Source organism: Arachis ipaensis, chromosome B10, assembly GCF_059453495.1.
Source record: "Arachis ipaensis isolate K30076 ecotype BB chromosome B10, ASM5945349v1, whole genome shotgun sequence".
In the NCBI taxonomy this organism is placed as follows: domain Eukaryota; kingdom Viridiplantae; phylum Streptophyta; class Magnoliopsida; order Fabales; family Fabaceae; genus Arachis; species Arachis ipaensis.
In genome coordinates this window covers 151,213,680-151,239,074 of record NC_142435.1, presented here as the reverse complement: position 1 = coordinate 151,239,074, position 25,395 = coordinate 151,213,680, and the positions used below count along the sequence as shown (strand labels likewise).

At 37.5% G+C, this 25,395-nt stretch overlaps 3 protein-coding genes across 5 annotated transcripts; 1 reads left to right on the top strand and 2 right to left on the bottom strand.

Annotated features, from left to right (window-relative positions):
* Positions 1–1,267: 1,267 nt before the first annotated feature.
* LOC107607236 (uncharacterized) lies at positions 1,268–3,435 on the bottom strand. Its single transcript, XM_088495201.1, has 3 exons — positions 2,390–3,435; positions 1,925–2,176; positions 1,268–1,376 (listed from the first exon to the last, which is right to left on the bottom strand). Exons 1-3 carry the CDS (start codon positions 3,433–3,435, stop codon positions 1,268–1,270), a joined length of 1,407 nt encoding a protein of 468 aa, XP_088351327.1.
* Positions 3,436–8,753: 5,318 nt separating this feature from the next.
* LOC107634823 (uncharacterized) lies at positions 8,754–9,759 on the top strand. Its single transcript, XM_016338236.3, has one exon. The coding sequence runs from the start codon at positions 9,018–9,020 to the stop codon at positions 9,528–9,530; it is 513 nt and encodes a 170-aa protein (XP_016193722.1). The 5' UTR covers positions 8,754–9,017; the 3' UTR covers positions 9,531–9,759.
* A 1,407-nt stretch (positions 9,760–11,166) lies between these two features.
* On the bottom strand, positions 11,167–15,269 carry LOC107632126 (ADP-ribosylation factor GTPase-activating protein AGD12). 3 transcript variants are annotated; one of them, XM_016335787.3, is made up of 9 exons: positions 15,137–15,269; positions 14,556–14,660; positions 14,151–14,232; positions 13,858–13,933; positions 13,283–13,443; positions 12,773–13,046; positions 12,144–12,260; positions 11,925–12,020; positions 11,167–11,537 (listed from the first exon to the last, which is right to left on the bottom strand). In XM_016335787.3, the coding sequence occupies exons 2-9, from the start codon at positions 14,605–14,607 to the stop codon at positions 11,262–11,264; spliced, it is 1,134 nt and encodes a 377-aa protein (XP_016191273.1). In that variant the 5' UTR covers positions 14,608–14,660; positions 15,137–15,269; the 3' UTR covers positions 11,167–11,261. The 3 variants fall into 3 exon arrangements, with proteins under 3 accessions (XP_016191273.1, XP_020975758.1, XP_016191272.1); XM_021120099.2 differs by having other exon boundaries at positions 15,170–15,213; XM_016335786.3 differs by having other exon boundaries at positions 14,980–15,144.
* Positions 15,270–25,395: the final 10,126 nt, after the last annotated feature.

Genomic DNA, 25,395 nt, shown 5'->3' with positions numbered 1-25,395 from the left:
CGTCGGTTTTGAGTAAGGTCACCTATGACGGTTTATCTCGGGAGGATAAGGACGTTGCCAGCGTTTTGTGGCATTTATTTGGCGAGCGTCCGTTGAATCCTCGAGATGTCATGGGGGATCCCGAGGCTTGTCGGATGTATATCGGTGTGTGCCTTGTCCCTTGGTTTTTTATGTTTTGTTTTCCCGACTTTGTAACTTGATTTTTCTTTGGTTTCTTTCAGTTGAGATGGCTGGTGGGCTGACTTCTTTGGCAAGGTTGAAGGCAGCGATGGGTCGGGAGGAGGGGTCTTCGTCTCTTTCTACCCATGTCTCCAATCCTGCCGTGGATTCTCAGCCGGTTTCTCAGGAGGTAGTTTCTTCGGGGGTGCAAGTTGGTGTTCAGGCTTCGCCTGGTCCCGCGAACTCACCTGAAGTCATCGTAGTCACGGCTGCTGAAGCTTCTCGGAAGAGGAAGAGGCCCGAGGAGCCTAGCAGTGAAACTTTTGAGGAGGAGGGTGTTGTGCCCAGTGTAATGGATCGGCGTTTTGATGCTTCTGGGTTTATTGATCAGCACTTGATGCCTGGGACGGAACCGTTTTTCGATGATTGTGATGTTTCGTTCCAGGCTAAGTCGGTGTATGGTGCCCTCCTCCGATCTGCTGTTGTTGTTCGGAAGGCCGAACCCGTGATGGCTCAGGTTGGTTTGTTGGACAAAAAACTTCGTCATTCGCACGCTGAGGTGGCTAAATTGAAGGAGCAGCTCGAGGCTACTGATGTTGCTAGGGAGAGAGCAGTGAAGTCTTCCGAGGAGGCTGGGGCGGAGATCCTCCGTCTTTCCGAGGTAGAGTCTTCACTTCTTTCCCAACTGAGTGCGGAGCGGCAACGGGCTTCCGACGCGAGTTCTCAAGCTACCGTGTTCCTTAGCGAGCTGGAGGTTTTGAAGGCTGAAGTTGCAGCTCTGAAGAGGGAGAAGTCGGAGTTGTTGGCTGATGCTAAGGATGCGATTGCCGCTACTGAGGAGACGATGAAGGCTCAGGCCCTGGTGTTGGCTCCGGGTGTGGACGTGTCTGTGATGGGGGCTTTCAAGACCGTCTGCGATGGCCGAATTGTCGACCTTGAGTAGCTTTATATCTTGTATTTTGAATTTTGTTTTGAACTTTAGTTTTTGCTTTGGGTATTTGGTTGGTCGTGGGCCGTGTAACCGTGAACTCGTAGTTTTAAACTTTGCTTAATGGTTTTTGGGCCGTTCGGGCCTCTTTCTGTATTCCGTTTTAAGCTGTTCTATTGTTTATTTGTTCCCTGTTTGGGGTGGGCGGACCGTCGTGAGGTTGGTTTTTACATGGATATCCGTATTTCGGGCCTGGGGGGTGATCGGTCCCCCAGTGGTGGCCGTGTTTCTGTTCCATATTTGGGTCAGTTTAAAAAATAAAGAGAATAGGGATGGCTTTTAATGGAATTTTATTGATGGGCGGGCCTCGTTAAAACCCTCCGTATGTGGTGGGAAAGAGTGCCCGGGATTGATACTTGAGCGAAATAAAAAATTTAAGATTCGTAAAATGGGAAGATAGGTAAAGAAGAGACATAAACAATAAAGAGAAAAGGGGTGACCTAGTTAGGTCAGCCTAAGTGTAGTATCGCCGTAAGTTGGCAGCGTTCCATGTCCTTGGGACTTCACTGCCGTTAAGTCGTTCGAGTTTATATGCTCCCTTTCTGATTACAGCCTTGATTCTGTATGGTCCTTCCCAGTTGGGAGTGAGTTTCCCTTCTCCTGGGGTCGTGGGACCGATGTTGTTTCGTCGTAGGACGAGGTCGTCGGTTGCGAATTCTCGTCGGACGACGCCATGGTTGTATCTTAAGCTGATTCTTTGTTTTAGGGCTAGCTCTTTGATATGAGCTATGCTTCTTTCTTCGTCAATGAGGTCTCGTTCTGCTTCCTCATCGTTACCTCCGACCGTTTTTCTGGGGCTTGGGGCTTGGGTCTCCGATCTCTACCGGGATGACCGCCTCCACACCGTATGTTAATCGGAAAGGTGTTTCTCCCGTGGTCGTCTGAGGTGTGGTTCGGTATGACCATAGGACCGATCCGAGTTCGTCGGCCCATAGTCCTTTGGCTTCGTCGAGCCGCTTCTTGAGTCCTTTGACGATTATTTTGTTCGCGGATTCCACCTGTCCGTTTGTTTGGAGGTGTTCTACCGAGCTGAAACGGTGAGATACACGTAGCCCTTCTAAAAATTCTCTGAACTTTTTGTCAGCGAATTGGGTTCCGTTGTCCGAGATAACGATCTCGGGGATCCCGAATCGGGTGATGATCTGTCGCCAGAGGAATTTTTGGCATTGGGTTGCCGTTATGGAGGCTAGGGGTTCGGCTTCGATCCATTTGGTGTAGTAGTCTATGGCAACGATGAGATACCTGAGTTGACCGGGTGCCGTAGGGAAGGGCCTGACGAGGTCGATCCCCCAAGTGCCGAATGGCCGTTCTGCCGATATGATGCTGAGCTGGTGAGAGGCGGCTTGGTGGATATTGGAGTGCCTTTGGCATTTGTCGCAGTTTTTAACTATTTGTATGGAATCCCGGATAATCGTGGGCCAGAAGTAGCCTACCCTGATGACTTTTTGGGCTAATGTTTTACCTCCGACGTGGTGGCCGCAGCAACCTTCGTGGATTTCGCGGAGTATGTACTCCGTGTCCCCGGGTTCGACGCATTTGAGCAGGGGTTGCGAGAATCCGCGTTTGTATAGTTGTCCTACGACAACGGTATAGTTGGCGGCTTCCCTTTTTACTCGTTTTCCCTCTTTGGGGTCCGGCGGCAGTGTTCCGTCGAGGAGGTACTGTAGGATAGGGTAGGTCCAAGATCCCTGGTTCGAGAATGTCAGATGAGCGTTGGTTGTTGTTGACACGGAGGGCGACTTAACGACTTCCTGAATTAGCGATTTGTTACCGTGTCCTGGTTTGGTACTGGCTAGTTTGGAAAGTAGGTCTGCCCTGGCGTTTCGTTCTTTAGGAACGTGTTGTATGGTAACGTGTTCGAATCTTTCTTTCAGTTTGTTTACCTTGGCGAGGTATTGTTGGAGTAGGGGATCTCGTGTCTGGTAGTCTCCGTTAATTTGGAAACTGACTACCTGTGAATCAGTATTTACCTCTAGGACCTTTGCTCCGACTTCCCGGGCTAGGGCTAGGCCTGCCAAGAGGGCCTTATATTCTGCTTGGTTGTTTGATACTGGAAATTCGTATCGTACTGATTGTTCGATTACGACTCCGTTCTGACTCTCGAGAATGACTCCGGCACCTCCGGAGGTGACGTTCGATGAGCCGTCAACATGTAGTTTCCATGATTCGGGGGTGGAGTTTCCTGGGGTCATCTCGGTGATAAAGTCGGCCATGGCCTGTGCTTTGATCACGTACCGGGGTTCGAACTTGATTTGGAATTCAGATAGTTCGATAGACCATGCTAGCATTCTTTCCGCTAGGTCGGGTTTTTATAGTACTTGTTTGACCGCCTGGTCAGTTCGGACCATCACGGGGTGGGCCTGAAAGTATTGTCGCAGGCGCCGGGAAGCTGTGAGGAGTGTGAAAGCTAATTTTTCTAGACGTGAGTAGTGAGTTTCCGCTTCTTACAAGACTTTGCTTATGAAGTAGATAGGTTCTTGTTCCTTTCTCTTGTTTTCGCGGATGAGCGCCGCTGCGAGCGCTTCTTCAATTATGGAGAGGTATAGGTACAGGGTTTCTCCTGTTTGGGGTTTAGTGAGAACCGGTGGTTCTGCTAAGACTCTTTTGAAGTGTTGGAATGCTTCTTCGTATTTTGCTTCCCAGTTGAAAGGGGCTCCTTTCTTTATTAACTTAAAGAAGGATATTGCTTTTTGTGCCGATGCTCCGAGGAAGCGGGATAACGCCGTGAGCCGTCCGGTGAGCTTTTGGATGTCGTTAAGATTTTTAGGGTTTGTCATTTCAAGGATGGCACGACATTTTTCCGGGTTGGCTTCGACTCCGCGTTGCGTGATCATAAAGCCGAGGAACTTTCCCGCCTCCATTCCGAAGGCACATTTTGTTGGATTGAGTCGCATCTGGTGTTTCCGTAGGGTGTTCATTATGAGGTTAAGGTCGCTGACGAATTGTTCGCCTGACTCGGTCTTGGCGAGCATGTCATCTATGTAGACTTCTAGTTTGCTTCCAGACAGATTCTGGAATATCTTGTTGACGAGTCTTTGGTAAGTGGCTCCGGTGTTTTGTAGGCCGAAGGGCAATACCGTATAACAATATGTCCCTTCTGGGGTAATGAATGCTGTTTTTTCTTCGTCAGGTCGGTGCATCGGAATCTAGTTGTAGCCAGAGTATGCGTCCATGAAGCTGAGGTATCGATGGCCGGATGCGGCATCTACTAATCCGTCGATGTTTGGTAGGGGAAAGGCGTCTTTTGGGCAGGCTTTATTGAGGTCTGTGTAGTCGACGTACATTCGCCATTTTTCGTTAGATTTTTTCACCAGTACGACGTTGGCTAGCCAGGTCGTGTAGGGGAGTTCCCTTATGAAGTTGGCTTCGAGCAAAGCTTTGACTTGCTTCTTGACTTCGGCGGCTCGGTCTGGTGACATTTTTCGTCTTCTTTGTGCTACGGGTTTAGCTTTGAGGTCCACGGCTAACCGGTGGGACATTAGGTCGGGGTTTATTCCCGGCATGTCGGCTGGTGTGAATGCGAATAGGTCTCTATTTTGCTTCAGGAGTTGGGAAAGATCTTCTTTAAGATTGTATGGGAGGTTCCTGTTGATGAAGGTGTATTCCTCTTTGGTTGGCCCTATTTGTAGTTTTTTCATGTCGCCTTCTGGCTCTGGCCTGGGTTGGCCGTCTTGTCGGGCGTCCAGGTCGGCTAGGAATATTCCGGCCGCATCTCAGGATTTCTTCCGTAGGGCTAGGCTGGTGTTGTCGCACTCTGCTGCGACTTTTCTGTCTCCGTGGATGGTGCCGATCGAGCCGTCGTCGGTTGTGAACTTCATGAGGAGGTATTTGGTAAAGATGACAGCGGAAAAGTCATTGATTGTTTTTCTTCCGAGGATGACATTGTAGGCTGTGGAGTCTTTGAGGACCACGAATTCAGCTAGGATTGTCTTCTTTTGGTTACCTGTCCCTATGGTGATGGGGAGGGTGATCGAGCCGTCTGGTTTAAGGAAGTTATCTCTGAGTCCCGTGACATTGTTGCGGTGTGTTTTGAGGTTGTCGTTGTGGAGTCCGACCTTGTCGAAGGCTCCTCGGAAAAGGATGTTTGAGTCTGCCCCGGTGTCTACCAGTATCCTTCGTACTAGTCCTGTTCTGATCCTTGCTGAGATGACGAAGGGGGCGTCTTCAGCCAAGGTGGTAGGGGCTTGGTTTCTGACAACCATGACCTTGAGATCTTTTTTCAATGTTGATTTTGACTTGCCCGTTATGTCTTTGCCTGTGATGACGTTTACTATGATGGTTGGGTCTTCTTCTGGGTTTTCCCTAGGGGGTTGTTTTTGCGCTCTTGGGTTGCGTCCTTCTCTTTCCGGCGTCCTGTCTCTTTCTGCACGTTTTGGTTCTCTGATGATTTTGGCGAACTCTGGGAGCTTGCCGTCTCTTATGGCTTGTTCGAGGGCGTCTTTAAGGTTGAAACAATCTTGTGTTCTGTGCCCGTAACCTCGGTGGTAGTCACAGTAAAGGGTTTTGTTGCCGCCTGTTCTTTCTTTGAGTTGCCGGGATTTTGGGATGATGCCTCGATCAGCGATCTGGTGGTATATCTCGGTAATTGGTGCTGTCAGGGGTGTGTAATTAGAGAATTTGCCGATTCTTGGTGGTCGGTTTGTGTTTGTCAGTTGGGGGTGGTCCCTTTGATTTTCTTTAGGTGGTGGGTTATGTCGGGGCGCCGAGTTGCCGTGTTGGGCGTTGCCGTGTTGCCATTTATTGGCGGCGACGACTTGGCTGACTTCCTCGTCATTGATGTAATCTTTGGCGACGTTCTGGATCTCGTGCATGGTCCATACTGGTTTGGTGGTGAGGTGTTTGCGAAAGTCTTCGTTCATGAGCCCGTTGGTTAGGCAGAGGCTTGCGACGGAATTCGTGAGTCCATCAACCGTTAAGCATTCGTTGTTGAAGCGGTCGAGGTATTTCCTTGTGAATTCTTCTTGTTTTTGCGTGACCCCTAGTAGGATGATGGGGTGTTTGGCTTTAGTGATTCTGGTCGTGAACTGGGCCATGAACTTTTGCGTTATGTCGTGGAAACTGGCTATGGATCCGTTTGGGAGGGCGTTGAACCATTGGATTGCTGGTCTAGCTAGGGTTACCGGGAAGGCCCTGCATCGGACCGCGTCGGCTGCTCCTTCTAAGTTTATCCTGGCCTCGAAGGCCGTTAGATGTTCCTGGGGATCTTTGGTTCCGTCGTACTTCATGTCGGTGGGTTTGTCGAAACCTTTAGGGAGTTTTGCTCTTAAAATCCTTTCTGTGAAAGGTGTGGCTCCCATTATTGTGTGGTCGTTTCTTGTGCGCTTGGTATCTCGGTGTCGCCGATCTTCATCCGAGTCGTGCTGACGACTCAGATCATGGGAAGCGCTGCGGTTGTGCCTTTTGCTGTGTCGCCGTTCTGGCAATTTCTCTCGTCCGTGGTTGCGTGAGGTGCTGCGACCGTTTCTTCTGTCGTGTCGCCGAGTTGGCGACCTGCCGTGGCGAGATTTTGATCGGGAAGTTGCATGGCTTCCGTGTTCGTTGTTGTGTCTTTCCTTGGTGGCCAGTTTGCCTTCGAGTTCCTGGACCCGGAGACAGAGGTCTTGAATGATTTGTGCCGCTTTGTCCCCTGTTTTCTCGGGGTGTCGCGGTTCTGTGATATGATCGTTCATGTGGTGGATAGTCCTTGCTATCCTGCCTTGGTTTATGACCTCCTGGTGTTCTGGGGTCGGATGGAGCGGTCGAGAGTCATCCCGGCCTGAGGAGGTTTCTTCCAGTACGTCCCCCATTCCGGCTTTGGACGGCGCAGTTCCCCACAGACGGCGCCAATGTACAAGATGTCTCTGGTACGGGTTGAAGGATGGATCGGGAACCTGCGGGTCGAGGCAAATACCGGGTTGCGTGACTGGAACGATGGGGGGAGGTACCTGTAAAGACACTCCGATGCTCAAGTCAGAATAGATCTGAGAGGTGTAAGGTGTGTGGAATGGATGAATACCTGAAGGGACCTGGGTCCTCTATTTATAGGTGATGGTAGTTATCTTATCTTATCTTGTTTGGCTAAGATAAGGGAGACATTTGAATTCGAAAGTCGGTTGGGAGTTTCTAGAGGGCCAGTTTCGGGCCTTCCAGAAGAGTGAGGCGGGTTGGACCCGAAAAACCGGAATTGGGTTCGATCCTGAGTCCGGGATCCGTAGTCCGGATCCGTAACAGTTATAATTTATGTATATTATTGAACATATCAATTTCGTTATGAGAAGGATGACAAATGACAATAGCCAATGAGTCAGTTGAGTTAAAGTTTAAACTCCACCCTAATGGTATCCACCAGTTTAAATCAATCAACTCATACCCTAATCGAAATTTAAATCCTTTCATCCAATCTGGCTGGTAAAAAAAATAAAATAAAATAAAAATAAATATATTTTTAGTAATTTTTTCATATCATATGTTATTTATGTATTATTAATAAATTGAATTATTAGTTCCGTGATACTAAGTATTTATACGAAAAAGAAAAATTTAGATTTCAATTTACTCCTCTACATGGCCAATGAGTTATAACTCAAATGACATGGTATTTTCATTCTCAATTAAGAGGTTGCGGGTTCGAGTCTCCTATTTTGGTAAAAAAAAAAATAAAATCTACTCCTCCATAAATTAATGAACATGAACAATATATATTAAGAGGCTATTTCTTTTAGAAATGAAAAAAAAAATAATGTATAATCCAATACTATGATTAATTGATGTGTTTTTTTTATATAAATTTAAAATTTTTTATTTTATTTTAAATAACAAATTAAACTTTTAAATTTAAAAAATCGAAGAGTAAAATTTTCATAATACACAAATCAAAAGATTCAATGTGTCCGATTTATATGTTTAAATTTTTTTCAACACTCAAATACAAATCAAATCTGATCTTTAGATTTGTATTTTTTTTAATTAAAAATAAAAAAAAATTAAAAGCTACAAATCTAATTCTTAAATTTGTGATATCTACACACAAAAAATATATTAATTCTCTGCATTATTAAAAAATACCACTAAAATTCTAACACTAAAAATAAAAAACGACATTAAGAATATAAATTGAACAGATATATAGATATAGTTGACATGACACCCAAACCCTTTCATAGGGGCAATTGTCACCGGTCACTTTTAACCTGAATCACCGCCTATGTGCTCTTTACGGGCAATAGTCATTGCTCACTCTCAACTGGATTCACCGCCTACACCGCCTACGTGCTTTTTATCGAGGCATTCCAAAAAATACTTCCCCCGTCTTACCGTGACCATTGGCACGGAGTTAGCCAAGACTACTTCCTCGAGTCTTGTAATTATCGAGGCAGATACCTTTGCAGATTGCATTTAGCCAAACAAGGCGCATTTGGGCCAAAAGCCCAAAACACGATAATTCTCCCATTACTAATTCATTTCAAAACAGTAATATTGTAAATGTCCAAAAACAACAGTACTATTGTTAAAAAGTGTACGTTATATAACGCGCACCGTAAAATACAGAAATTTTTGTATTTATTTGAAATAAATTGAAAGAAAAAGGAAAAGGGAGAGGACCTATTAAAAGGACAAAGAAGAGAGCGGCGAGTGGAGAGAGAGAGAGGAGCAACGCATAACTACTTTATGCTCCGACAGAGTTTCCATCTTCTTTGACCTTCCTCACCCTCACAAGCTTAAAGTTTTAAGTGTGTTCGTTACTCTTCAGAAAATCACAAATGGCAAAACGGCACCGTTTCCACACTCTCTTAATTTCTATATATACACACAACTTTTCTTTTCTTCTAACTTCTAATGCATGTCACCAATTCTCCCAATAACCGACTAATAAATTACCACCTCAATTCTCATGGCGGAAACCGCCGTAACGGCCATCGTCATCGTCGCGCTCGGCCTCATCCTCATCGGAAATTCCTCCGCCAGGGAGCTACGGCCGTCTGATCACGGCCTCGTCTTCCAGACATTGTCGCCGACCGCTGGTGCCAAATCCTCGCCGGAGATGAGGTCATTCTTCAACAGCGACAGCCAGAACTCATCTCCGTCCTCCACCACCTCCTCCAACGTGGTGATTCCTAGGGCCATGAACTCCCCCGCTGCGCCGCCGTCATGGCTCCGCGAAGCCTCTGCCGCCGTCGGTCCCAACGGCGGCGACCGAGTGTCGAAGGCGCTGATGGCGGCGAGCGTGGTGTGTGGAACGGTTGGAGCGGTTCTGTTATTGGCTTCGGGTTTGGTGTATCTGTTGAAGTACCGAACGAAACAGAAACAAAATGCAGCGTCGTTTGGTGGCGGTGAGGTCCGGAATAATCACATTGAAAACGACGACGACAATAACAAACTGCAGCTAGTGGTACGCGAGCCCTGAGCTGAGTTGAGTCTCGTTGTTGTTGATTTGTTGACTTTTGCTACTACTTTACTACTCCTACTCGCGTTTATGATTTTGATTTTTCTACGTTGCATGTAAAGGTTAGTACCTACCTTAGTGATGATGTAGTGGTGTAGATTGGCAATAATATATAGTTAATAGTGTTGCCTTGTAGTCATGTTAATGTTAATGTTAATTATTATTATTATTATTATTATTATTATTATTATTATTATTATTATTATTATTATTATTATTATTATTATTATACCATTTCCACCCTCACTTATTCAGCTACCAATAAATATTTAATATCTCATAAAAAAATTATAGTTTTAACTAATTGTCAGGAGCAGTTAATTTCATGTGAAGTTAATAGTTCAGAATCGTTAGATGACAATTTAGTCAAATTTATTAAATTATTTAAAGCTTACAATTATTCACTTTACATAAAATTAATTATACTTAAATTTTTACCAAAATTTATTATGCTATTATTATAAACAAACTTAATTATTTATAAGTTTAATTATTTTATTTTACAAATTTGATTATTCTGATAATTGATATATAATTTAAAATATATAAAAATTAATGTGTATAAATATATATAATTATATATAATGGATAATTTTAATGATTAGATTTTAGTATAATTTATTTATTTATTATTTGAAATCAATTATTATAATTTTTTTAAATATTATTTATATGTTAAAATTAATTATTATGTATATATATTTTAATTTTTTTTAGTATATATTTTATATTTTAATGTATATTTTATAATAATCGTTAATTTTAATGGCTGATATCTTAGGATAGGTGTTTTTTTAAGCTGTGACCCAGATAATTAATCTGACGTGAATGTTTGATGGACTATAATAACAAAGCAAGAGTCAACCCAAAACCACCAGACCCTAATGAAATAATTGAAGTATACACCGTTATTTAATCCTTTTTGTTTTTGTTTTTGTTTTTTTGGTCATTCGTTATTTAATCCTTAAAATTGTCGTTTGAGTTATTTTGGCTTTGGACCTTCAAACTTAAAATCAATATTTTATTGTTTAAATTTGTAATATATTTTTTTATTTTTTTATTTATTTTATTTTATTTTATTTTTTATTTATTTATTTTTTTACGAAAGATAGGAGACTCAAACCCGCAACCTCTTAATTGAGTATGGGGAGACTATGCCATTTGAGCTATAACTCATTGTTTAAATTTGTAATATAGGTCATGTTTATTATTGTTATTTCATCAGATTTTTTATATTATCCTTTCCTACAGACGAGTTTTCTGACGTAATATTCGGTAGGGGGGAGAGCTGAGGAGGGGGTGTCTAAATTAATCCCCCGTGATAGCATTTTCATTACTAATTTCCTATCATCTCATTGGGCATAGGTGCCATTGTAAATATATATAGTCAAGAGTAAGAGTACGAATAATTGTTATTTTATTTCTGTGAATAAATAAAAGACGTAGAACCAGAGGTTTATTTTGTGGTTAAATTTTTTTATTATGGATAAAGAATGTTAAATGTGTCGTGTGCAATCTAATTTTATTGGCTTTGTTATGTGCTTTTTTTCTTTTATAGGAATATGTAATCGATAGGTCCGATTACTTTGCAAGAGAATTTTTAAAAATTTTTTAATATCAAATGAGAGGATCCAAAAACAACCTCTAACTCAACTAATTTGGCCTAATAATTAACTATACATGATGTTAATGTTATAGAGGTATCCACTCGAGTTCTAAGTCTAATTCTCCACATTCAACGTGCTGGAGCTTAAGTGATATCTCTTGTTTAACCTTGCCATTAATTATATTAACTGTGCTATCATGTTTTAGTGCATTGTCGTGGGATTTTAGCCATTTTCCTATCTGCATATCATCAAACATTCCAGCATCTCCAAATGCCATTGCTGATGCAATCAGGGGCTGAAGATCTACCTGTGCTTCTCCCATTATATCATCAGCTGAAAACAAGTCATGATCAAACACCTTCTGCAATGCATTACACACATCTGTTAACATAAAATTCCATTTCCTCATACCACATCATCATTAGAATGTGACAGATTTTCGTATGACCTTGTCATGTGTTGATTTTGACCACTGATTAAATAAGCGAGGACAAAATCATCTAATAAATGCTAAAAAATCAACATATGACAAGATCATGAGAAATTTCCACATAATCCTTTTCTTCTGATATGTATATACATAGGAGTCAACAATTTGGAGGTTATAATATCAGGGTTTGACTTTACAATGAAAAAAATTAAAGGGTGTATGGCATTATTGGAAATCAGGGAGGAATTCAGTTTCATCATGGAGAACACACAATTTATTTCCGTTTTGACAAAAAGAACAGTTAAAATTTAGCCTTACCAAATCCAATGGGCCAAAAGCCTCAGGAACAGATAGTAGAAGCACCTGATTCCAGACCGGGTTCAAATTACTCTTTATTACATTTGTCTTAACAGTCTGAAGACAAAAGCGCCAAAGTCATATTCAGAGAAAAAAATGCTTCCATTATTTTTCAGCTAAAAGCTAAAGATACAGAACAAGAGTTTTCTGTTAATGAACATGGTGATGGCAACAACTAACCTGTTTACCAAGTTTCAAGACAACATATGGATCGCTTGTCATCATATCTCTAATAGCTAAATTTGTGCCCTTAATCACTTTCACCTGCAACTTTCCGATAAATTCTCTCGTTCTTTCCTGATTCCATCATCAGTACCAATCAAACATCAAGGAAAGTAGTAAAGTAATTTCATTTTAATAAAGTAATAATTTCAACTTTACATTGCTAATAAAGTAGTAAAGTTGCATGTGGATGCAAGTCTCATACATTTAGATATACTCTTCCATTCCTAAAATGTTAATCATTTAAGAAAACCAAACATGTTCCAAATTGATTGTCATTGTAGAACTTCAATACACATGCGCACCCACTCTTTTAACCCTTACGTTTGTTATTCTTCTATTACTAGTTAGTAGTTTTAGTCCATTAAATCTTATCTTTTAAAAAATATAAAATATATACTCAATAATTTTTTAATCCTAGTGCATTTACCTTAAAAGACTAACATTTAGGAATGGAGGCAGTATTTAAGACTCTCATCTGGGTACAGCAACTTAAAATCTAACTGAGAATGATATGCAAATCAACTTGTGGTTAACAAACAAATATGCCTCCACAATAAAAGGAACAAGTTCTAGAATAAAATTACCAGATTCTTTAAACTAGTAGTGCTTCGAAAACTATCTGCATCACATTGGGAGAAACTGGATTCATGACAGCTTCGAAAGCTATCCGCACTACGCATGGAGAAACTGGGTTCATGAGAGCTTCGAAAACTATGTGCATCACGTTTGGAGAAACTGGATTCATAAGAGCTCCGGAAACTATCGGCATTATGTTTGGAGAAACTTGATTGATGAGAAGATTTCGAAGACACAATGCGCAAACTTGGTTTCAAAAATTCTTGATATTCATATTTTGACCTGCAATCACAATTAAAATGCCACACTTAACCATTGACCAGATTCGCACCATTGGGATGTGTTTGTTTATAGAGACACCACAATGATTAATCTATGCTTATTGAAGGAGGTTGGAAGAAAATCTGAGCTCATAGCCTAATAGGACAGTTCATATCAGTTTCTATCTAAAGCAGCCTGCTTAACAGAAAAATGCTAAGAAGAGTATGGTGCAAAGTATAGATGCAAACATGTCTAACCGAATGAATTTTGTGCGCTCTTCCTGACTGGAATCTGGACGAGGTTTTGCATATCCTTCTGGAATATAAGCTTCATAAATTGAATTAGCAGAAGAATTTCCTCCAACTTCAATCATTGCATCAATATCATCATCTGACCATTCATCCCCCACAGACAAAACCTGGAAGTATAAAGTAATGAGCTGAGGAATTTATACTCGCTGAGAAAAATAGATAAACAAGTTCAGCATATAATATGCAACTAGCCTACTATTACAGATGCATTATATATGCACACTACACTGATTTTAGCGACTCCATTGAAAAGAAACAGTAAATTTCAAAACATATCATATGATGGCAATGGCATGAAAGAACAAGGCTGCCCCGCAAGCATCTTCAACATAAGGTAGAAAATAGATGCAGCCAAACATAAAACAGAGTTGATCAAACTGATTTCATAAGTACAGCCATATAACAACTATGTAATAGTATCTTAGACTTTAATTAAGACAGAAATGAAGAAGGAACTTGGATTTGAATATTCCTCACAAGAAAAAGGAAATTCTTAAGTACAATGGATTAGAAATAGTTACCCTTGATATATGAGTATCAAGACTTCTGTGCACATTGTAACATTTAAAGCATAAAAATACTCCAATATTAGCCGACCTGAAAAAGCAGTTTAAAAAAAAAATCATCACAACTAAGAAAAGGTAACTTGGACTCTACAGTCTTCAGTAGATTTCAGTCTCTGTAGCTACTTTCCTACAGCTTAATTACGAAAATGCCTTATCAATCTTCCACAAAGATATTCAATAGTCTAACGCTGGTTTTGAGAATCATATCGACTAAACCATAAATCACAAAACATAGTGAGTAGACTTACGCCCATTTAGGTTGTGGAGCATTACAATCAGCACAAAATTGATTATCCTTTTGGAGCAATAAGTCCTTGAATTTTCTTTTACCTGTAAAACAACTACCAATCATTTTACTTCTCAAGAAAAAGTAAGTGAACATAGCTTTGCATTTCACAGTTTTTAAACCTGACCTATTTTTCAAATATAAAGCTTGACCCTAGTCCGGTATCTGTCTAAAGTCTAAAGCTTTTTAAGCTTGAAATTTTTCAAATGCTTAGCCAGCCAAAATATATTTTTAAAGACCAACTTTTGCACTCAGTTCTTTGAAGAGTTAACTGCCTATATACTTGACTTTGAAGATATATAATAAGTTGAAAATAATTCTTTATATGAAACAGAATCTGAAATTTCCAGTTATCAATATAGCTTACTTTTTACAGGCCTCCCAAATTCAAGAGGTTTATTTCTCATCGCCACTGACATGCTTAAACAAATACCAATTCCAATAATAGCAACTAGCAAGCAACCCAAACTATCTGAAAAGAAGAAGCAATAAAAATAACAAATCTGGTTAATCAATCAATTTCTTTTTCTTTTTCTTTTTTCAAGAATGACAACAGAAATCTTATTTCCTTGCATAAATAACATAATCCTATCAACAAGTAATTATTCAGTGAAGAATTAGAATGCATCAAAATCGTTATTTTGTATATTTGTTACATAATACATCTTTACACACAATCATACACATGCACTGTTCCAGCAGCTAGATGCCAATCTCCAGAAGCATCAACATTTTTCAATCGAAATCAATAAATTAAAAAGATCAATTATTTTGCATTAAACCAATCATACCCAAAGAAATCCACGACTCAAACAGGGGAAAAAGGGGAATTTCAACACATACGCACACAGAGAGAGAGAGAGAGAAAGAGAAACTGGGAATTGTACGTGTTTAAACGTGAAGGCAAGAAAGAAGAGGAGCGACAAACATAACATAAAATAAAATTACCAGGGAATGAAGGAACCGAATCAAAACGCGTACGTTTGAAAAATCCGCAGACACACGCGATTGAAAAGTACAAGGTGGAAGTGCGAGCAATGATTGATTCTATTATATTTATATGGCAGAATTTGTTGAAAGATACGATGAAAGGTGGAACGACCACTTTTGTATTGTTTTGTTTTGTTTTTTTTTTTTTTTAATTTCAGTTTGTTCCTTAGGCTGTGTTTAGTTTGGACTTTGGAGACAGAGACTTATCTGAATTATATCTTATTTAAGATTTAAGATAAATATAGATATAAAATATAAATATTATTGAAATATTTTTAATTATTAAAAAATATTATTTAAAATTTTAATTTCAGATCACCTAACATAATATTAACTTTCGGTCTTCTAATTTTTATTTCAATTTTTAAAAACAAACACTATCTTATTTTTATCTTTTTTTTTAATCTAAATCTTATTTTCATCTTTTAATTTGTTTGAAAGTAGTGGATCGAGAGGTTTAACCACATTCCAGGGCGAAACCTTGTTGTATTTCCCCACACTTTTGTGTCCAGTAATAACTTTATTATTTGTGTGAAATTCTCGTTAATCTGTTTCTTAAATATTGCTCAAAATTTCATTTTAAATTTAAATTGTAAACTGCTAATACAAACAAGTATGAAACGAGGAGATGTTATAACTTATAACAAGTTAACAGTCTAGTTGGTATGGTACAAAATATAACTAATTACCTTAAAATGATTAAAGATACAATCATGCTTTGTTTTATAAAAAGATGAGTCATCAATTAACTACGCATTTGGTATTTTATAAAAAAATTATAATGTTATAAATAAATTTAATTATTAATTTATTACAGATTTAATTATTTTATTGTGATAATTTTAATTATTTTAATATTAATTATTTAATAAAAAATACAAATCAATATACATAATAATTAATTTTTAGTGTATTTGTAATTTTTTTGTATTTACTGTATTACAACGAATATTAATACATTTTGAATAAACTAAAAAATAATGTGAGCGTAATACTCCTGATATGGAAAAAAAATATAAACAAAAGACTCGACGATGGCAAAAGCAATTGGCAGTATGTTGCTGTTTCCGTCTTACGCCACCGCAATAAGCAACACTCCACCGTACCTGCCATATAGATGCGTGCCGTCTACAGATACAAACGGCTTGCAATGCTTGAAGGCCTCGACACATGACGGAAAAGCCCAAAATACTTTGTCGAACATGCTACAGTCGCGTACTATGAGATGTCCATCGTAGTACGGTTTGACGCGTAGGCCACAAATGGTCCCAGAAAAACAGCTCTGCAGTGCCTCTAGGAGCTTCGACGCCTTGTTGTAGGACTCTTCCCAATCCCCATAGATCCATGCAATTGCCTTCTGCTTTGTCATCCACACCTTTTTGTATGAGGGTTTGAAGTGATAGCTTGCCTGGACCGCACCTTGCAAGACCGGGATACTGACAGAGGGGTTGGACTATATCAAGGGCAATATGACCCTGCAGATGAGACTGCTATCTAATTGACAATGGTCTTAAGACATGGTGGGTGCTAGACAACTGTGTGGTCCACCAAACCTCCGAACCTCCTTAGTCACAACCAAACATTTATGCTTCAACTATATCTCTAACCTACATAACATATCATACAAAAGTACTCAAAATCACAATTAACTTTGAACTTACCAGTATCCGAGATTCTGACGAAGGGTCACACGGAGGCTTCATTGACACCTATTGTCAGCTTGACGGCACTGCACATGGTACTTTAACCGGTCAGACTCGATCACCCGGTACTCAGCACTCCTGCGAATACTGTAGTTCTTCACACCCTGAAGCACCGCCTCTCAGCTTCTGAACCTGTTGCCAACCCGAAACTCAACCCCGCCGTCTAGGTTGTAATCCTCTTCACATGTGCTAGAAACCGGGGGTCCTCTCTTGCATCGCATCTAGATGCAGACTGTGATAGTGACTTGGGACTGCCGTTAGCGCCGAAATCGGGTGAGATAGAGGCAGCACATGGCGCGCCACAGTCCCGCCAGGTGTCTCCGGCACAAACTCATCCTCATCACCACCATCGAACGACTCACTGTCCGCACTATCTGCCACATAATCTTCATCCGACTCCTCCTCACCCTCCTCAGCTCCTCTGCCTCATGCTTTGGAATGGCGACATGAATGGGCAGTAGTGTGAGAGGTCGGTCGTCCTGCACATAGGTATCGTGTACTGAACCACCACTACCACCATGACCCACCTCAGCCGACAGCTCCATTACCTGTTCTACCATGATCTTCCCATGGATGTCGAATATCAGTCGCACATGCTCGTCCCCTTGAAGTCGGAATAGTCGAAACCGGATGACTCAGTTTTTTATGGGTGCCAACAACCTATACCCCACCCTTCCTATCTCCCTCGCTTGTGTACCACCGAACTTGCTCAATATCAAACTCTTCAAATCCGACAACGTATCCACACGCTGAGTGTGAAACAATATCGAATCCTCACACTCAAATGTCACCCCGTTGTTGCCATTTCTCATACAACAATTGGGATAAACAAGCACAACTATGAATGGACTATTACTGGCCATTGAGCTTTGTTTTTGTGAGAAAAACGAGACAGAAAAAGGATATGAAATGTATGTAAGAATAACCAAGGGTTGCACATCCTTTTATAGCAGCTGAATATTTGTCTTTTTATATTTCGTTTACATGTAAACGAGATATACACGTATCACGCTAACGTACCTTATCTCGTTTACACTGTAAAGGAGATACATGCATTGTCATCTCGTTTACACTGTAAACGAGATAAGACAAAGGAATTAAAATCGGTAAATACTTTTAAAATTATTTATTTTAATAAATATTACATTTATTTTATTTATTAAAATAAAAAATTCAGAATTATTTTTGGTGTCTATTACTAGAAATTAACGATTAATTTACTTTTTTATTTTTGTTAATAGTTTTAATTTTTAAAGCGTGTTTTAGTGGAGGTATATAAATGGACGGCAAAGCAGGTGGTGGCCAAAAACTAATTGTGGCTACAATTATTAGGGGCAGAGGATAGTGGCTGCCAACTAAATTAATTGGAATAAAAGAACAAAGTTGTATAAAGATTAAAGAACATATTTATTAACTATTAAGCCGTTTTCAAATTTGTTTTATAATTAAAAAAAATTAATTAATCAAATTTTTACTAAAACGTTACAGTTTCAGTTGTACCATGTATGTAGTAAATTAGTAATATAGGCATAGATAATAAATCGATAAGTAGTTATTAATATCTAAAATAACAACAGCAGCACCAATAATAATAATATTTTTACCTAGCTTTGTAATCATTCAACAAATGTTTAACATTAAAAAGATGATGCGATTAGTAGGATATATTATTGATTTTTTTTAATCTATATATTATTAAAGATGTGAGAGGAAAGAGATAAACAAATTGAGAATCATAATCAATAAAAAAATAACCAAAATATTAACTTTTATTATGACAAAAAAAACCTTCTTTACAACAACTAACTAACTATATATATATATACATACTATGCTACCTTGCACTAATCATTAAAGAAGAAGTAACTAAACAGCATGCTATATAAAGTAATATTCTCCCTTAAGTTAGGAGGATTGGACATAAAAATATCTAACAACCTAAGTTTGTCATACAATGTACTGAACGATTTTAGTGCCAAAGATTTAGTCATAATGTCTGCAATTTGCTTATGTATAAAATTTAGTAAAAGATGAATTAAGCTCTTTTATAATTTTTTTTTCATAATGTGATAATCAATCTTAATATACTTTGTATGCTCGTGAAATATTAGATTGGTAACAATTTAAATGGCATATTTATTATCACAGTACAAATTTATAGATTTACCAAGAGGTTCTTCTAAGTCATTCAACACATAATTAAGTCATTGAATTTTTTTGGTGGCCAGTGCAAGAGTCCGATACTCTGCTTCAGAGGAAGAAGTTGCGACAATTACTTGCTTTTTGCTCTTTCAAGTGACAAGAAAGGAACCCACATAGAAATAATATGTTGAAATCGATCGTGCGAGTTGGGGCATCCAGTCCAATTAGAATCAGAGAATCCAGTGAGAAATAAATTGGAATTGGCCGAGAAGAACAACCCTGCTGTCGGAGAGTTCTTTATGTACCTAAGGATCCTATGTGCTGCTTGCAAGTATTTAGTTGTAGGACAATCCAAAAATTGGCTGAGTTTGCCAATTACAAAGCTTATATCCGGTAGGGTGTGCATGGCCCGGTTCGGCCCGAAGACCTGGCCCGGCCCCGAACACTTTAAGGGCTATTTTGGTGTGATTTCATCGGGTCTAGGGTCGGATAAGGGTCTCAAAAATAGACCCGATCATTATTTCGGGTCGGATCCGGGCCATGGCTCGGGTCACCCGAAGTCGGTCCGGTGGCCCGGCATCATACACAATTAATATTTTGTGTTATTAGTGATGGATGATGGTTATTCTTATGTGAAATTTAAGTATTGTAAACCTTAATATTTTGTGTTATTAGTTATTATAAGACTATAAGTTAATGTTTTATGTTTAAAATGCATAAAATTTTAGACTAATGCATAATATTGTGTTATTTATATTGATTTAAATATTTGGTGTTATTAGACAATATTAGTATTCATTATGGTTATGCTTTAATTTTAGAGAAGAGTTGGTTCTTGTTATATGTTTTTAAGTGAATTTTACCATGTCAAATAATGGTTGGAATCTTGAAACTTTGGATATTTTCACATGCTAGCTTATAAGAAGGTATTAAGGTAATATAATGTTAACGGCCCGGTTTTTACCCGGTATAATCATGGCCCGAAAGTGTATAGGTTTTATCGGGTCTAGGGCCAGGTTCGGGTCTAATAAATAGGCCTGGTATATATTTTGGGTCGGGTCTGTGTCACATCAAACCCGGTTTCACCTGGCCCATGCACACCCCTAATATCCGACCTTGTGTTTGAGAGATACAATAGTTTTCCAATAATTTTTCTATAATTAGAGGAATTAGGCAGATTATCTCCATCATCCTTGCTCAATTTCGCCCCATAGTCCACGGGACTGGAGGCAGGCTTACAATGCTCAAAACCAGTGTCCCTCAAGAGATCTAAAACATATTTCCGCTGATATAAAGCTATGCCTTTTGAAGACCTAGCAACCTCTAAGTCAAGGAAAAACTTGAGATCACCTATGTCCTTAATCCAAAACCTGTCATGCAAAATCTGCTTCATCCTTTCAATTTCAAACAAATCGTCTCCCGCCAACACTAAATCGTCAACATAAATAAAAATGATTGTAAAATCGGTACTTTGTGATTTAGTAAACATGTTGTAATCAGATTTATACTTATTATATCCTAACCCTAGCAGAAGAGATTTCAGTTTGAAGTTTCTACTAGCTTGTTTAAACCCATATAGAGACTTTTCAAGCTTGCAAACCTGACTCGGAGCTATCGCGAGACCTTCGAGAGGTTTCATGTACATTTTCTCATTAAGCTCACCATGTAGAAAGACGTTATTAACGTCGATTTGCTTCAAATGCCATTCCTTGACAGCAGCCAGTGCCAAAACAACACGCAGTGTTCCTAGCTTGATAACGGGACTAAACGTATCTTTATAGTCAATTCCGGAGACTTGAGTGAATCCTTTTGTCATGAGGCGAGCTTTGTGTTGTTCAACACTACCATCAGGGTGGTATTTGACCTTAAACATCCACTTACAACCAATCGCCCTCTTATCATTTGGAAAGAAAGTCAATGTCCAGATTTTGTTCTCATTCAGAGTATCCAATTCAATTTGGATGGTTTCTTGCCAATAAGATTTAAGTATGGCATCTTTATAGCGTTTAGACTCAATGTTTAAGATGATTAATGAGTATGCATGACGCATAGGTGAAAATAGATTTGTATGATAAAAATTTTGAGATGTGATATCGTTGATTGAAAGAAATTTTTCTGTTGTGATTATTAGTGATATTCATGCATTTATAATCTTTTAAGTATGTTGGTGGTTTATTAATGCGTGATGATCTTTTTAGTGCGTGTGATGAGAAGATAGTGATATTCATTTATATAAGTACAAAATACACTTTACAATTATTGATAAGACTGATATTGTCTTCTTTATAATATTTGAACGTGAGACTCGGAATTTTTTAAATAAAAACTGTAATAAAATGCGTCATTTTATATTTAAATTTTTTTTAAATTAAATTTAAAATTAGTTAAATATTATAATTTTATATTATTATAATAATTAATATATCTATTTTGTGATAAGAGTTGAGTATAGATACTTTTTCTAAAAAAATATATATATCATATATGATAAATTTATGTTTTTTAAAGTAAATATCAGAATTTAAAATATTAATTCTTATCAACCATGATAAAAAAATTATATAAACTTAATTTAAAATTAAATATATCAAAAAATATTTTTTTAGTAAACATATCTTAAATATAAATAAAGAAAAAATATATTTTTCATTCCTTGCACGGGTATACACTGGTTACAACTGGTGGTAGCTTAGCTTGCCACTATTTTTTTTTTTTAAATAGAAAGATTGATGACAATAACATATTATATACTCACCATTATTAAACTATTAAAGGTTTTTTATGAAGCGACTATTATACTTGTCACGGCAACGCTTGATGCATCTATCCCTCAGTTTACCTGTATGCATTCTCTTGCATCTGTTGATACATCCTCGCAGTGTATTCTCCGAATCGCTTCTCATATAATTAGATGCAACAATCTCATCAAATTCTTCAACAATTGCAAAGTAACAAATAATCACACTAATAATCAATAATATTGTTATTCCAAGTGCTATACTACTCCTTGCCATAGATCTTGCTCTTATAATCACAAATTTATAATAAAGCACCTTTTATATATAAGTTTAAAATCTATTTTAATGTTATTACATAAAATATGATTTTGAGAATTATTCTCAGGATATTTCTCTTTTAGTCGGTGTCTCCTCTCCACACCAAAAGTTACAAACTATTAAAAAAAACAAAAGATAACCATTCTATATTTTAGAATAACTTATTATTACTTTAATTGATTTAATTAGATTATCTCTTGGTGCACGAATTCCCACATCTCGTACAATTGTATCAGTAAGTGCATTGAGTCGTCCAAGTAATACTTGAGTGAGTCAGGATCGATCCCACGAGAATTCTGGTTTGAAGCAAGTTATAGTTATCTTACAGGTTTTAGTCAGGCGGATAGAAGAGTTGTTGGATTGAGGTTTAATTGCATTAAAAGAAATAAAGAAAAATGTATGAAATACTTTGTAAATTGAAATGTAAACAGTGATAAGAACTTGGTTAAGGTTTAGAAATGCTTCGTCTTTCTGACTTAACTCTGGTATTACTGTCTTCTTCAAGTGTGAATGATTTCTTCAATGGCAGGCTGTATGTAATCAAGGCCGCGGTCGCCAATCTCCTCCAGATCTGAACACCAGGGTTAGTGCGCATCCAGTCTGATTGAGGGTGAAGTTCTTACAGTCCATTCTCCTTAATGATCATACTCAAAGTGCCACATACAAGGTCAGATCTTCCGGATCAGAGAATGCTACATCTTTGGGTTCTAGTCTCTACCACAGAGACCCTAATCTCCCCGTAAATCGGCTGAACTGGTGTCTCGAGAAGTCCCCAACGAAGTCGTGGATTAGCCGTCTAAGAGATGTATAATCAAGCTGGCGGTTCGATGCTTTCCTGGCTCGTATTCCCACGAATCCAAGTAGACACGGGTGGTTGTTAGGCACGCGGTCTTAGTATAATGAACGGAGCTGGTTGTCACTGGCCATCCCATTCACCATGTTGAAGAATGAATATACATCTTAAAATTGAATCAAACACGGATTGAAGAGAAACAGTAATACTTTATTAATTCATAGAACTCAGCAAGGTTCCTCCCCTCAACCTAGGAGGTTTAAAAACTCATATTGAAAGGAAAATATAATGTAAAACTCGAAATATGGTGTAAAGTCTTAGATGTTGTTGTTGTTGTTCGAATGATATAAATCTAATCCCTTAAATACTTAACTAATGACTAGTAAAGATAAAATTGTCTTTTTAGTGCTAAAATCCACTTCTGGAGTCCACTAGGTAAGTGTTTGGGCTGAGTTTTGATGACATCCACGTGCTAGGAGGCCTTTAGGGAGTTGAACGCTGGCTAGGTGGTCCTCTCTGGGCGTTTGGACACTGGTCTCTACTCCTTGGGCGCTGGACGCCTGGAAGGGGGTAGGAGGCTGGCGTTGGACGCCAATTTTGGGCCTTCTAATCTGAAGCAAGGTATGGACTATTATACATTGCTGGAAAGCTCTGGAAGTCAGCTTTCCATAGCCGTTGAGAACGCTCCATTTAGACTTCCGTAACTCCAGAAAAGCTATTCCGAGTGCAAGGAAGTCAGATCCGGACAGCATCTGCAGTGCTTTCTCTATCTCTGAATCAGACTTTTGCTTCAGCTTCTCAATTTTATCCAGAAATTATCTAAAATTGCATAAAAACACACAAACTCAACGTAGAATCTAGAAATGTGAATTTAACACTAAAACCTATAAAAACTTAATGAAAACTAAATAAAATATGCTAAAAATTATATAAAAATGATGCAAAAAAACGTATAAAATATCCGCTCATCACCTCTCGAAATCAATAATAATAATAATAATAATAATAATAATAATAATAATAATAATAATAATAATAATAATAATAATAATAATAATAATAATGTTATTTGATTTTATGTACGAATATTTTATAATATATTAAAGATCAAATGATGTTCAATTTAAAGTCTACACACCATGTCTCTATTCTTTTTCTATTATTTTTATTTTTTGGAAATTTTGTTTTTATATGAATCACTGACAATTAAAAAATGAAAAATATATGTATATATTATGTTTTTATTATCGCATATGCCTTCTGATAATACTTAAATGTTCTAATTAAAAAAACTATATCATCAAATACACAAATCGTTTTCACTTGTAAAAAATATTTGTTTTCAAACTAATACTTTTTTTTAGTTCTTTTGTGTTTTCACTGCTATATTCTTGATTTTTTCTTACTTTTAAAAAATATTATCAAATCACATTAAAATATTATTTATTTATATTAATAATATTTTAATAAATATTAAGTATACTCTATATTATTAAAAAATTTTATTATTAACATTCTTTTAAAAATTTAATAATATTTAATAAAATATTACAATAAATCAAATATAATAATATTATAAAAAATATTACAATAGACCTTTTATAGTAATATTTAAAAAAATATTATAATAAATATTTTATGTAACAGTTAAAAAAATATTACAATAAATATTTTATGTAATACTTAAAAAATATAATAATAAATATTTTTTGTAACACTTTAAAAAATATTACAATAAATATTTTTATAACACTTAAAAAATATTATAAAAAATCTTTGTTAATAATAAAAAAATATTACAATATATCTTTAGTAACATTTATAACTATAATAACTATTTTAATATTTATAACTATAGTATCCCTTGTAGTGGTATAACCATTTATTTATTTTTATAGAGGAGTGTTAGATAACTAATAAATTTTGTAATTTATAATTATCAATTAGTTATTATCAATGTTTTTAATGGTATGAGATTAATGGTGTAGGATTATTCTTTTTTTATTGATTAAATACTATAGGAGACTCGAACCCACAACCTCTTAATTGAGTATGGGGAGTCTATGCCATTTGAGCTAACTAGACTTTCTCATTTTTATATATAACGTTGAAAAAGTATTATTATTAATGTAAATGCGTAAAATATTGAAAAACATGAAAAATCATTAGAATTAACTTCTCTTATTTATCTCTTCTCTTTCATATCCCTTTTCCTTTTGTTTTTCTTGTTTCACGTTTTCTATCTATCTTTTTCTACTATATTTGTTATCAAGTTCATTCAGCATTTATACCAATGTTGCTTCTTCTCCTGCTAGCGGTTGTGTTCTTTAATATTTGCAAAAAATCAATTACCCAAAGTTACAACTTACAAAACTAAAGCTATATAATTTTATAGTACACCAAATTCATTAGCAGTTATAGAAGAGTGAAATATGTAAAGTTTGCAAACATATAGAGTCAAATAAAGGAAAAATTACCAAAAGTATTCATAAAGTTTACAAACGCTCACAAAAGTACTTATAA